Source organism: Aspergillus sydowii, assembly GCF_001890705.1.
Source record: "Aspergillus sydowii CBS 593.65 unplaced genomic scaffold ASPSYscaffold_12, whole genome shotgun sequence".
Lineage (NCBI taxonomy): Eukaryota > Fungi > Ascomycota > Eurotiomycetes > Eurotiales > Aspergillaceae > Aspergillus > Aspergillus sydowii.
Window position 1 is genome coordinate 713,888 of NW_024467870.1, and position 13,895 is coordinate 727,782.

The 13,895-nt window shown below is 48.6% G+C and overlaps 7 protein-coding genes across 7 annotated transcripts; 4 read left to right on the plus strand and 3 right to left on the minus strand.

The window, feature by feature from the left end:
- Positions 1-185: 185 nt before the first annotated feature.
- Positions 186-2,226, minus strand: ASPSYDRAFT_49358 (uncharacterized protein). Its single transcript, XM_040847816.1, has one exon. It carries the CDS (start codon positions 2,032-2,034, stop codon positions 484-486), a length of 1,551 nt encoding a protein of 516 aa, XP_040698995.1. The 5' UTR covers positions 2,035-2,226; the 3' UTR covers positions 186-483.
- A 294-nt stretch (positions 2,227-2,520) lies between these two features.
- On the plus strand, positions 2,521-4,572 carry ASPSYDRAFT_49359 (uncharacterized protein). Its single transcript, XM_040847817.1, has one exon. It carries the CDS (start codon positions 2,553-2,555, stop codon positions 4,203-4,205), a length of 1,653 nt encoding a protein of 550 aa, XP_040698996.1. The 5' UTR covers positions 2,521-2,552; the 3' UTR covers positions 4,206-4,572.
- ASPSYDRAFT_452544 (uncharacterized protein) lies at positions 4,290-4,637 on the plus strand. Its single transcript, XM_040847001.1, has one exon. It carries the CDS (start codon positions 4,374-4,376, stop codon positions 4,602-4,604), a length of 231 nt encoding a protein of 76 aa, XP_040698997.1. The 5' UTR covers positions 4,290-4,373; the 3' UTR covers positions 4,605-4,637.
- Positions 4,638-4,995: 358 nt separating this feature from the next.
- On the minus strand, positions 4,996-5,712 carry ASPSYDRAFT_93203 (uncharacterized protein; the record flags this gene model as incomplete). Its single annotated transcript, XM_040852800.1, has 1 exon — positions 4,996-5,712. The coding sequence occupies one exon, from the start codon at positions 5,710-5,712 to the stop codon at positions 4,996-4,998; it is 717 nt and encodes a 238-aa protein (XP_040698998.1).
- An 861-nt stretch (positions 5,713-6,573) lies between these two features.
- Positions 6,574-8,680, plus strand: ASPSYDRAFT_452548 (uncharacterized protein). The gene is made up of 2 exons (XM_040847002.1): positions 6,574-7,070; positions 7,190-8,680. Exons 1-2 carry the CDS (start codon positions 6,941-6,943, stop codon positions 8,389-8,391), a joined length of 1,332 nt encoding a protein of 443 aa, XP_040698999.1. The 5' UTR covers positions 6,574-6,940; the 3' UTR covers positions 8,392-8,680.
- A 1,071-nt stretch (positions 8,681-9,751) lies between these two features.
- ASPSYDRAFT_452558 (uncharacterized protein) lies at positions 9,752-10,785 on the minus strand. The gene has a single exon (XM_040847003.1). The coding sequence runs from the start codon at positions 10,682-10,684 to the stop codon at positions 9,911-9,913; it is 774 nt and encodes a 257-aa protein (XP_040699000.1). The 5' UTR covers positions 10,685-10,785; the 3' UTR covers positions 9,752-9,910.
- A 1,337-nt stretch (positions 10,786-12,122) lies between these two features.
- Positions 12,123-13,695, plus strand: ASPSYDRAFT_34991 (uncharacterized protein; the record flags this gene model as incomplete). The annotated part of the gene is made up of 3 exons (XM_040845297.1): positions 12,123-12,267; positions 12,336-12,745; positions 12,838-13,695. The coding sequence occupies 3 exons, from the start codon at positions 12,123-12,125 to the stop codon at positions 13,693-13,695; spliced, it is 1,413 nt and encodes a 470-aa protein (XP_040699001.1).
- Between the last annotated feature and the right edge of the window lie 200 nt (positions 13,696-13,895).

A 13,895-nucleotide genomic window follows, 5' to 3' on the forward strand; every position in this document is an offset into this window, starting at 1 on the left:
CTGATAATCTGATATAGATGCCTGATTTCCGATGTTAGGTCTTCTACTGTCTGGATTCAATGTGTCATACATAGAAAACAGTATGACCAGCCGCATTTGTAATTGGATATAGGGCAGATACACATAATAATAATAATAATAATAAATAAATAAATAAATAAAAAATCCATAAAACCAAATATACACCGAAATTGAAGCCATTCCTAATACCTTCACCTCTTGCCTCCGCAGTATTGTTAATACGTGCAGGCATCCAGACTTTCCGTGGCCCTAAACCACGAATCTCAAGCGTCCCCCGGACTGATCGTTTGGCCTGTATAATATATTCTCAGTTTTGCTTGGAACCAGCCATAAAAGACAATAGGTTTAAAACAACGGGGAAGATAGTAGACGAAAATACATTTAGAAGGTTAATATCTATAGCTGGCGAAATATTTGTATCATCAACCCTAATCCATCCATGGAAATATCCAACAAGCATGACTAGCAATCTTTACAGATGACTCTGCTGTCGCCATTTGTTTGCGAGGTGTAATCCATGATACTGTCACTGAGCTTCTTGCTTGCCTCCTCCGCGTGGTTCAGAGTCCTGTTCAGCCACTTCTGCCTCTCCATCCCCCCTGTCTTTGCTCTCTGGACCAGATCCTCAGTGGCCTCCGGCCCAACAGATCCAGAGCTGACCCGGGTACGCAGAAACTGCTCAGGGCTCAGGGAACGTAGCAGCTCCATCGCATCCACGTCGGTAATTTGAGCACCAGTCTCTCGCAGAAACTCACGCAGCGTCTCGTGTCGAAGATCCGAGGGCGTCAACTTGCGCTCCTCACAGCGCTGCACAACATGTCTGACCTTCCCATGCGCATCACGGTGCGTAAGCCCCAAACGCCTCGTGAGCTCCTCAGAGAGCCCACTCGCCGTGGACCAGCCGATCGCATCCAGGGCACGACTCTTATTCACCGAGAACCGCTGCGTGATGAGAGCCACCGCATCCAAGGCGCGGCACGCGACAGACAGCGCCTGGGCCAGATCCTCCGGAACCCCGTGGAGCATATGGTCGCCGGTCCCCGCGCCCCGGCTGGTTAAATGGGCCGTTACGTGCCAGCCTAGGATCTTGGCCGTGTCTGCGCGCACCGCCTCGACGACGAGGTAGTTTTTCTTCTGCGGCATGTAGCTGCTGTGGCCGCAGAAGTCGTCGGGGAGTTCCATGGCGCCGAGCTCGGCGCTGGACCAGTAGTAGAAGTCGGTTAGGTAGTCGTTCAGGGCACGGGCGAGCTGGCCCAGGATGGAGAGCAGTTCGATCCCGTATGCGCCGTCTTTGCCGTTGTAGGAGTTGCTCACGGCGGAGGTGAACCCGAGGAGTTCTGTTGTGCGGCGCCGGCTGATGGGGATGCTTGTGCCTGCGCGTCCGACGGTGCCTAGCGGGTTTCGGTTGAGTCGGGGGTATGCGCTTGCGAACTGGTCGAAGACATCCAGCACTCCGTCGCGGATGCTGAGGAGGTAGTGGCCTAGGGTTCCGGGCTGGGCGGGCTGCAAGTGCGTGCGGTAGGGGATTGGGACGGCTTTCATCTCTTCTGCGCGCTGGAGGGCCACGTTCGAGAAGACAAGCATCTTGCTGAGCAGGGAGTCCACCAGGCCCCTTGTCACAAGGCGAGTCACTGTCGCGCCGAGGTCGATTCGGCTGAGGGCTGTGTTGAGCGCGTAGGCGGCATCTTCGCCGCTGATGTCTGTCAGAGCGCTCTCTATCTCAAAGAGGGCGCTGGGGTGTTTGCCTGTAGCCAGACTGGCAGGATCAGCTTTGGAAAGCTGCTGCAGGCCATAGATGATCCGCTGACCGGTTTCTCTTGCCAGGATGCCTTGCTCCAAGAGCATGATTGCGTGTGCGCTTTGGACGGTGATGAATTCCTTGAACCATTGCACTTCTTGTTTCTTCAAGCCTTGGGTGAAGAACCTGTCAACGGGGGGATCCGGCCCCTCGTCGGGAATGGCATACTCGACATCTGTGATGGAGCTTTTGGGGATGGTCCCGCGTAGTGTCATGTTGCGTATCGGCGATAGAGGAATTGTCCGTGTAGACTGTGATGGATGTCTCTCTCGTGTGTGGAAAGAGGAGACAATATATACAGCAGCCCCTCATCTGGCAAAGACGCGACTGGTAACAAGGAATCCCCCCCTCACAGCTGACAGGCCCGACCTGCTGCTGTTCGTTGTGAAACCAACCTGGTTGATCACAAGTTCTACCTGATGAGATGACGATGCCAGACCCACGCTCCGCAATGTTGCCCTACAGAACAATAAGTGGCCAAGAAAAAGCACGCGTAAGCAGGGCTGAATTTGGCTGCGTGCCAGAGGGTCCAACTTGCTCAACCAAGGGGTGGAAATAATGCAGTGGATCAGCAGCATACATATCAGCCCCGGATTGCCAGTTCGGGAACCGTCGTCGTCAGAATTCAATATTTGTTGACGTACGACTGCATAATGTCGAGATTCAACAGCAGCAGCAGCAACTTCGTTGTTCCCAACCAACCCTCCTCAGACTTCCTCACCCATAGACGCCAATGGCTGCTGAAAAGCGTTGTGAAGCCCAGGAACCTCCGGGGCGTCCTGCCCGCATGGCCCGCGCAGTGCAGCGTTTTATTCTGCACTGGTCGCCTGTTGGCCGGAACCAGAACCGTCGCACCGACAAGGAGCTGTGTGATGTGTGGCGGACGCCGACTGGTAACGTGGGCATTGCATCGGTCGTTGCAGACGAGCTTCCGGACAGTTTGGAAGAGTGTGCGCTCGAGGAGGAACCACTCCGTCACTGGATCAGGCACCACTGTCGCGTGTCTGACGATGATGATGACGGCACTGAAAAGAGCTCGGCGCAGATGCAGCCAGAGGAAACACTACCGGATGTTCCTCCAGGCGTGCGGAACCTTCTTGCTGCGCTCAACATGGCGGCCCTCGAAACGGAGCTGAGGCAGCTCTCGGAGTTGGACTTTCTGCATCAGACGGACAAGGACAAGCTCAGGGGCCTTGCACAGGCCATCACGGCGAAAACTCGCATGTGGAGGCAGGGCTTCAGGGAAACGGTTAGTGTTTGGTACAGACTGCTCGTCCAGGCCTTCTTCGCTCTGCTGGTATTCCTCCTCCTCATCGGGACCGTCGCGGCCTTCATACGAGACGAGCGGGCTTACAACGCGCGAATGATCGGGCCCCGGGTGATTGCCCTCGTGCAGCTCTTTTACATCTGGAAATATGAGTTCCACACCCTGTGGCTCCTGTACAGCTGGAGTCTGGAGCGGGTGTTTGGTGCGGCGATAGGCAACCTCAGTTATTTCTTGGCCGCGGTATCGCCCGTCATTGGAGCTGCTTCCGAGAAGCAGGTGTTCAAGATGTCTGTTCTAGCCTTCTCCATCGTCTGGCAAATGGGCGTCCAATTCTGGGATGCTGTGTGGAACGAGGGCCAAAGATGGGCGGCCAGATATCGCATCCGGCGTCGACTGAAGCATCAATCCGCGTGCAAGAATTACGACATCAAGTCTGATTCTGGGGAAGTATACGGCAAGGTTCTCCAGACGATCAGAACGTCGCAAAGCTACCAAGAAGACATTGCGACTGGGGGATATAGTCCCGTCAACTACGAGGTCTCACTGCGCATCAGGGTGGAACGCCTGCTTCTATTTGCAAACAAACATGCGCTGGGCAGGGCAGCGGACCAGGATTTCCAGCTGTTCTCCGGTATGCTCGAAGAATTCGTCAACGTCTTTCTGGATTACGAATCCAGCCTTCGCCCGCCGGGGGCAGAGTATGTCGACAATGGCTACAAGGCTCCGCGCGGCCCCAAAATCGTGCTTGTCGGTGCCGCGACGGTCATTTTCGCCGTGAGCTGCTACTCATTCAAGGACCAGGAGCTGACGTTCAACACGGTGGTCCCCTATTCCGTGGTTGTCCTGATCAAACAGTCCCTTGCGGCGTGGAAGCGATACTATTCGGTCAGGGCTGCGAACCGGATGTTTAGCAACATGGTTGCCTTCAACATCTGGGCTTTCTTTCTCGTCTCACTGCCGCTCTTGATAGATGAACAGGTCTTTGACTCGGACTTGTGTATGGCCGTACTCACGCTGGCCATGACCTTTGCAACGTGTTTCCTGACGGAGCCAATCGCCCCTATCATCCAGAATCTGATGGAACTGGCCTTTCCGCATCAATTCTCTGGGAGAATTTGAGCAACTACAGTTGCATTGACTGCTTCCGAAACACTCAACACGAGAACCAGACCCTGGATTCCGCGATCACTCGATCAGTCTTGGCAATGACATGGTCAATGCAGATGCGGGTCTGGGAGTGCTGCAAGGTCAAAGGAGACTATTTTACCCTTGCATACCGACTGCGTAATGTCCCAGACTCCCAACAGCGAACAAACCGTTCAAGGACTCAGGAAATGCTTGGCTCGCATTTTAAAACAGGACTCCTGTCGAGGGAGGCTACACAGAAAGCTGGTTGTTGATAGAAGTTCAGTTCTCATCTTGTATTACTTATATGTTGTCTGTCATGGATATAGTACCAATATAGCACGTTTCCTAGGATACTGTACACCTGACCCAAGTTCTCAATATTTTGTCTAATCCGCGGTTACATCTAGTTTATATGGAGCTGTCCCACATGGAATACATTGACTCGCTAAGCTCCGAGATCAGTGGAACGGCCACTAAGTCCTAGTAGCATTCCTGGTTGATCTTATTCAACTGGACGACCAGTAACAGACAACACGAGAAATAGCTACCTGAAACTAGTAAAACGTGTAATAGTGGACATTTCAGATCGATGTGCATCAGGGACATAGGGATACTCGTGGTAAAGGAGAAAATTGCCTCCGTGTTCAAAATATGCAGACATAAACTGAAGATAAGGAGTAATACATATCATACATAGAAGATTCAGACCATGAAAAAGAAGTAATGTACAATAAGATTGGCAAGTCCATCACGAAGGCGGCAGGTCAACCTGGAACATAACTTATTCTAGGCTTGGACTTTGCTTTCTCCTCTTGCTGCTCCTCTCCTCGTCCGACCCATAGTCCTCGCTATCCGATGAAGGCATGCTGGGTTCATAGAAAGCTTCATGGTAACCTTCCTCCAACGCATTCAAAACCCCCTGCAGCCCCTCCATAATGCAATAATCATCAGCCAACTCCTTCAACTCCAACAACTTCGGCCAAAGCGACTCATCAGTCTCCTCATCCTCTCGAATACCACACCTCTCCTCCTCGTCCATATTCTGCACAATCGCCAACATCGCATCCTCCAACGCCGAATTCCACCCAAAATCATCCCTCACTTCCCTCCCAATCGTGTTCCCATCCCCAGACAAACAAATCGTCTTCCCAATCTTCCTAAGCACCGAAAGCCCATTATACCGCGTCTGCGCACTCGCAAAGGGCCCACAGGCCTTCTGGATCCGCTCAATGGCATCCACAACATCCCGGTAAACATCCCCGGCCATCTCGTACTGCTGTGAGTCGCGCAGCCGCTTGTGTTGGATGTTGATCTCGTACCAAACGGACTTGGACAGGCCGTCAAAGTTCAGGACGCGCTTCGATTCCTCGCTGCGCTTTGTGTCTATCGCGGCCTGGATGCTGGATTTGACCTCAGGGTGGTTTAGGGCGGCATTGGCGAGGAGGTCTAGAATCACTGCGTTGTCTAGGTTTTGGAGCGAGGAGCGGATTTCTTCCATTGTGCGCAGCATGATTCTGTTTTCTTGTGTTGTCTTTTTTGTTCTGGGGTTGACTGAGCCGGCGCGGGTTGGTGTTGGTGTAAATTTGGCCTGTCAGGGAATCCGACGTGTTTCTGTTGGGGACACAGAGCTCAACGTGGGTTGAAAATTCCCTGACTATATGATGATCTAAATTCAAACCACGCTGAGCTGTGTCGGGCATACAGCTCAGCGTGGTTGAACTCCAGAAGGGCCGAACACAGCGCGTCTTGTGCGATTGACGGTGTCTGGGGTAGGATAAACATTATGAGACGTGTCATTTAGCCATTTGTCATTATTAAAGTAATTTACAGTAAATATCAACTTCTTTTTGGTATTTAATTGTGAGTGTCGAGTGGGAATGACTTCGCCCACAGAGACTAAGTCTATTTAGGAAGATATCAAAATAGGTAACGTATATGTACTGCGGCGAAAACCGAACAGCACGGAAATATCAACAAGGTACTTTGCACGGGGAGGAATATATCCCCACCACCTCGACCTAGTATACTGTTATAACCAGTTTCGCAGATAGCTAATATTGCATGCTTTAATATGGCAAAATTTTGACTCCAAATACAATAAATCTGGTGAGATAGGAGAAGGCTAATGTCCCCCAACACAAAATCACGGCGACGCTAAACTCAGTTAATCTCATGCTGTAAGCATCTAGTGCCTTAAATACACCTATAGAATATAACAATGTAGATTTAGTATCTCTTCAGTCCATAAATAAGCCTATTTACTTTAAGGTTTTGGTGAAAATGAATGTTTTTCATGTCATCCAAGGGACCTCCATTGTGATCTCTTTAAGAGATCGTGGCTACGGGAGCATTTAAGGGCAGGTATGCCGGTTATCTGATACAGTACCGCTATCTCGGATATATAATGAGCCGGAAATCCCAAATATAGTCCATCGGTCGAAATATCATTTATCCGATCCCAAAATAGTTCTGGCACCCATGTTCAGGGACCCTTCCCATTCTGGGCCTGCTCACCACTACTTCTATGCGAACCACAGATCCAGCAACCATAGCACTAGCTAAACTAACAGGCTTTTCTGACTGTAACACCTGGTCGGCCAAGTCGGATTCCACTAACATCCCAGCATCTACCCTCTGGCATCGCGCCAACGGGCGTCGCTCAAAGGAAGAACAGGCACAAAACCAGCAATATCTCACAATCACGGAGGAAAAGTCCCTTGTGAGCCATGCTCTACGCTCAGCACGGAATGGCTTTCCCGTACCCCTCAAGTCCTTCTGTTCACTGGCCTATGTCATTGTCCGGCGTCGCAGCTCCGAGCACCATATTCCTACGAAACCTCCGAGTGCAGGGTGGACGCGGAAATTCTTCAAGAGGAACCCAGAGATCAAGCCAAGAAAGTCGAAACCCATCGACTGGAAGCGACATGACCACAATATTCGTAGTAAAGCTGAAGAGTGGTTCTCTGTGATCGGGCCGGAAATTCAAGACCCCGCCATTGACTCTGTGAATGTTTATAATATGGATGAGACTGGCGTCATGCTGAGTAACCCTCGTTCTTTGAAGGTACTCGTAGGTAAGGATTACGATGGTTTTCGGGGAGCACGCGTGAAGCGGGAGACGATCACGGCCATTGAATGCATTTCGGCTGATGGAAGATCACTCCACCCTTTGATCATCTGGCCAGCTGCCACCCATCGCAGCACATGGACCACTCATCCAACCCCAGGTTGGCACTTTGCCCACTCCAAATCAGGCTATAACGATAGCGTGATCAGCCTCTATTGGATCAAACACGTTTTTGATCCGCAGACCAAAGCTCTCGCTGGGAACAAGCCACGGCTTCTGATTAGTGATGGATTTGGCACCCATGAATCCCTTGAGATTCTGGAATTCTGTTACGAGAACTGCATTATCCTTTGCCGACTGCCTTCCCACACATCCCACAAACTTCAGCCCTGTGATGTCGGCGTTTTTTCATCACTTAAGACAGCGTATCGAGGACAAGCTGAGTTATTGGATCGCGGGGGTGCGAATACAATTGGGAAACAGCACTTTACCTATCTCTACAGCCGTGCCCGCGATGAAGCACTTACCCGGAGGAATATTCTGTCGGGTTGGTCTAAAACCGGGCTACGCCCCTTCAACCCTGAGAGGGTCCTTGCGAGCATCCAGAAGCCGCCTCTAGGAGCAGCACGTCTAGAAACGAATGTAGCTCGTCCTCCCGCTGCTGATAAGCTACCGGAAACACCAGCCAGTCCTGCGAGTTTGCTCCTTCTACGTAGCAAAGTTGAAGATCATTCTTGTGTCTTAGATGAACGGGCGAGGCTTCATCTTCAGAAGGTATTGAATGCGACGGAGAGAGCATTTGCAGAACGCTCGCTTCTTCTACAACAGAATCAAGTCTTGTTCCAGCAAAATAATGAGAAGAAGAACCGGCAGCATACAAAGTCAACGGTTGTTGGTAAGGCTAAAATCATGACGTTTGAAGATATCGTTATGGCGAAAAGGAAGCGTGAGGAGAAAGAGGCCGCTCGAGGATCGAATAAAAGGAAACGATCCACTCCAGCGGGAGAAAAAGGATCTACTCGAGTTCAACGAGTAGAAGAGAGTAATCAATCCCAGACGGCTCATGGTATAGAGGAATATTGCTCCGTCATTGATTTTCGTGAAAGTTGACGTTCCTGGTGGTTGGTTTCCGCATCGTATTTTTTTTCTGACTGAATTACGACTGTGTTTTTTCTTCATAGTTGCTCTCATAAAGCCCAAACTATTTCGTAGTATTTTTAGGAATTGCTTATGGCAACGATAGTAGGACACCACGTGCTGCGGAAGTGCAAATAATAAGAGGACGCAAAAATAGACGACACATTATATATAAATAGACAGAGAGGTTTTATACATTACTTCTTGACCACAAACAGATTGCGCTCAAAAAATAGCTGGTCCATCTTGCAGTGAAAAACATTAATAATGCCTAAATGGCCCAGGCATGTTCATAGCCTGTGCATCCTTCTCAGCTCCTAGAAAATGATATTTATCATAACAATCTTATTTCTTGGAATCCTCTTTATCGGGGCGGATGGCCAAGACACGACTAATGCCATTATCACTTGGACTGGGCCTGACTGCCGGGGTATATGCTCCACAACCGCTTTGAATAAAACAAATGTCGGGAAAAATATATCCATTCCTTGTGCAGCTCGAAGCTTTCAACTACTTTATCCACTTCAGGGGCAAGAACAGCTTGACTTCTCCTATGTTGGTGATAATAGTTTGCTCCAACCAGGAGACGAGGGCATTGCCATAAAAGATCCACTCTGTGGGAAATTCGAACAAAGTTACTATGCACATAATGGATCTACAACATGTCATAACATGCCTGACTTTACCTGCCTTCGATGGTGGACGAACTCTGGCGTCTCATCGCGTTATACCACACATAACTTTTCTACAAGCACCTCAGATTCTCGTTCCAGTTGTTGTATACCACAAACCGGCTCTCTCGTGCACACACACTCAGCAAAACTTAACCTGGGAGCTTCGACTGGTTTTTGGCCGTCAGCACTAAACGCTTCCAAGGGTGACTACATCCATTTTTCCGCTTGTAGCCGTCCATTTTACCTATTTACTACATCGTTAGAGGAACCATGTACCCCTCTTCACCAGCTCGGTAATGGCTCATTCTTATCCTTCTTATATCAGGTTGAGTCTGATGAGCCATTATGGATTATGGGGTGTCAAGCTACCGGTCCTTGTATTTGTACCTCTCAAGGGCACTTTGCGCTTAACCCCGGTTCTCGCTATGGCCAATTCCAAAATCAAACATTGGGAATCTATGAGACAGTTACTAGAACGGAACCTGAAACTTCATCCATGACTATTGTTCAAGGTCCCACTTCAACTTGTTCGGTTCCCATTCTCTAATGTGGACTTGAGATTAGAGATGACTGCCAGGACGAATCAATCCCGATGTAACCGTAACTTATTAAAAAGCCTTAAGCCCGATTTAAGGAACATTCCGCTTTAAATTTTAGACCAGGAACCTCCAACGCCTCGCACGCATATAAGAGCCCTACCACTTGCATTCTGATACCTCAGCCTAATCATACAGTTGGCCCGCCTTCTCGCTTTTATATGTTGCACCTCCCCCATTCTCTGTGATTATTTCGGACAATAGGCATGGGAAAACGCCTTCTTATTCGGGCGCAGTATGCTTTCCTAGTGTGCTCAGTGGCTGCGACCAACGCCATGGATCAGCCAAAAATGTTGTTTTTCCCTTTAAGGAATTATGTTGCTCTGAAGCGTTTTCTTGGGAAGTTCTTTCATTAACTCGTCTGGTTCCAGAATCACCAGGTACCTCCGAAGTAGCGGCCTCACTCAAAGGACTATCTGCCAGCTCGGCGAATGCTGGCTGTATATATGCGGTCTCAGCCTTTAAGACAGCATGGCCATCTAACTCAGGTTTTTCCGCATACCTTGGCATGACCCGACTGCCCTCCAACTCAGGTTTTATAGTGAATAGTTCCGCAGGGATAGGGCCGGTCGGCTGGTCGGCTAATTGTGCTGAGCGTTTTTGTCGACTTCGAAACCACAAGACAGCAGCAATGATTAAGATAGCTACCAGAGCGACACAGACTCCAATTCCAATTTTTGCATCCGAGGAAAGGCCCGTCCTTGAAGCGGTTTCGCGGGGTGTTTGTGAAGAATCCGTAGCATATGGGCCGGCTGCGGAGGGAGATTGGAGACGGGTGGTTGTATTGGGTTGGGCCTCATCTGTGGAAGTAGTTGCTGTGCTTGTAGATGTGGTGGGAATTGAGGTCTCCGGCGATGAATGAGTATTCGTAGCACTGGGACCATCCGCAATACAGACTGCTCGCTCGTCATCGCTAGTGCTGCATATCTCATGAGATTCACAGCATAGCTCACCATAAAAACCACAGCTGTTTTCACAGCGAACCTGTAGCCTCATTCCTGTAGCGTTTCAAATTTTTAGATTCGATATTAGCTCGGTGGTGTAGTAGAATATCAATAAAGAGCCCCATTTGACGATATAGTGTTAGCAACTGGGAAGACCGAGAGATTAATTCAATACAAAAAGACAAGTGAAATCATCCTCCTTCCTCTGAAATTGTTCAGGATCAGAATCCCAGTCAGGGGTAAATCAAACATGCATGTTAACACTTCAACTTAGTGGGAAGGATGCAGAGGACTGGCCAGTTGTGTCCATTTTAACACCCCTAGGAACAGCTAATTTGCAGATCACGAATATCATCTGTGTTGTGTTGATTGACAAAGCCAGCGACCATTTCGAAATACCTCAATCGGCGTAGATTAGCTCTCCAACTAACCACTCACGAAGTCACAATATCAAGGAATGGATGAAGTGCTCTGGAAGGACTAGCTTATATACATTTTATTCATTAGTTACATACTTTGCTGCGTCTGCGGTGGGCATAAGGGGGTGGTGGGTGGTTCACTAACTCGAACCACGTTTGAGAACTGCGGGGCGTGGAAGTACCCGAACCTTGGGGCCAGGGAAATTGAAAACTATTTTTGGATTGGTCAGGGTTACCTCTGCCAACTATATTTGAAATTCCGGATCAACTTACCTCCGTCGTAGTGGTACTGTATCAGAGAACCGGTATACTTTCCCTAAAATACTTCCTTGTACATGATCCATAGTGGTGGTCAAACCTGAAGTACCTTCAATGATATATCTTCCTAATTTTCATTGAATTAAACCTTTGTAAAGCTAAAGGGATATTAATTCCTCAATTACATATATTAAATAAAAAAAGGTCTCGACCCCACATACTTATAGATTAAGATTTGTTGGATTTAGCGTATTCAGAATCTTATAGTGCGAGATTTCAACCTTATCCTAGATCCTCTAATTCATTGTATTTGAGGTCGAGATTTTAGTAGACTACAGAACAAGAGCTTAAATACTTGTCGCGCGTACTAGATTTTTAAGATAGGTCAATGTGGTGAGTGTATATCTAGTGTCGCACAGAATACGTTGGTAGTATTTCGGCAGGGTTCCTATTTCGCTACGGTATATATATGTTAAACTAATCGTAAGTAGAAGTCTAACCGCATTGGGCAATAATGGAGTGGATATTACAGCCTTAAATATAAGGCATACAGTATCAACTCAACGAGAAGGTTCAGTATTCCATTTCTGCACTGGTAAAAGTTGGATAAGCATCATTGGAGCTTCAGGATGACAGAATGTATTGCATACGGTACCAGAATATTGAAGAATAACACAACTGGAAATACTATTCAGAACAAGTGAATGGGACAGTGAATGTTCAAGATAACACAGGCTGCTTTGAATCCCCCTTCTCTCACTTCTTCAAATCTAATCATCTTTCCTCTTTCCATCTCATCAGAAAAGAACAGCCATGGCACCTCCTTGGAAGCTCCCCCAGGAGCTGATCGACCAGATTATCCAGGCTTGCTTCGACCGTCTCTGGCGCAACCTACCCGAAACCGAAAAGGTTCCTGACAACGAAATCCTGGACTTTATGGCCTTGAGACGCATTTGTCGTGAGTATTTCATGGACCTGATATGCCCGATTTTGAAAGTTTCGATTAACGTGTGGTTATCTGTCTAGATTCATTCAACGCATCTGTCGAGAACATACTCCCGCGCCTTGAGTCAGTCTCGCTGTACACAGATCGTTATGCTCCACTGGCTAGATTGATGCTCATGCATGCAATCAGACAAGGGAACACGGCAAAATATCCCATGATTTCGACTATAAGAACAGCTGGCGATCTTATCATTCTTGGAAGGGGAACTACCAAGGATAGCCCATGCACACAGGATTCGGTGTGGAAGACAATCTGCCTCAGCCTCATAGACGGATCTCATTGGGTTCGAATGAATGAGTTTTCTTCAAAGGTGTATGATGGGCCTACAGAAACCAAAATCTCGTACATAATTGCCATCCGGGCTGCGGCGTACGAGGGGAATGTGTCACTGTTGGAAACACTGTTGGACCAGCAGCCAGATGCGTGTCCGGTCAGTTCGACGGATCTTGATCACCCGATCCTCGTGGCGACTCGTCGGGGGAATCAGGACGCGGCGGAAGTGCTTGCTAAGAGACCCCCCAGAATGGGGTTTCCGCGTGTGGGGGATCGTTATGGGAAAACAGCTCTCCACCTTGCAGCCGAGTCAGGTTGTCTCCGTCTTTTCAATTTCTGTTTTTATCGCCTTCGCATAAGTCGGGTGGTCGAAGACGCGCGCTGCATTACGCCACTATCGCGGTCTCTCTGGAGCGAATGTCGATTATTCAGTTCGTTTGCGAACAGCAGAATGAAGCCTACTTGGATTACGCATCGATAGCGTCTTACGGCATTTATTATGATGAGGAATTTCTGGACGAAATAAATGTGATGGAGATAGCTGCTGCTTTAACTGGCCAGACCGCGGTCTTAGAATGCATATTTACTCATGCAAAGGATGCCGTCCAAGATATGTCGCATGAAGATGCAGTTCGCGTTGCGGTACAAAACAGCCAAATGGATGTCATCAGAATGATTATGCGTGATTTCATCATGCCAGATTCGTTTTACTTTGGTAGAGCGGCATGGGAAGGTTTAGAGCAGTCTATCGAATGCGAGAACATGGAGGCACTCGATTTCTTCGTTACTATTCCTATTCAGCGTGACTTATATGGTTTCAAAGATGGCGAGGACGTTGTGACCCTACAGATGTTCTTCAGGAAGGGCAATGATGCGGTTATTAAGCATTTGGCCAATCACCCAGAGTTGGAAGGGAGCGCGCTACTCCACAAGGGACTAAGGATTCTAGTCAATCGCGGCAGGAAAGACCTTGTCGAAGTGCTCCTTGCTAAACCCGCGGTTGATATTAACCGCAGAGATCGTTATGGTAAGACTGTGCTGACCATTGCCAAGCAGTCGAGTCTGAGTATGGCTGAATTTCTGATCAGCAAAGGTGCACACGAGTAGATAGATATTCCAGTTCAGCTTTAACATATCCTGGTTTATGATAAGACATGTTTCAATAGAAGCAGTGTCCAGTTCCCGTAGGAAAAGACCCATTACAAGTGATTTCAATTTCCAGTTATATAGGAGAATATGACTATCAGGGAGATAACAGTCTCATCATTGCTAAGCTCAAAATGAGGAAGAACTAAGCTATCTGAACT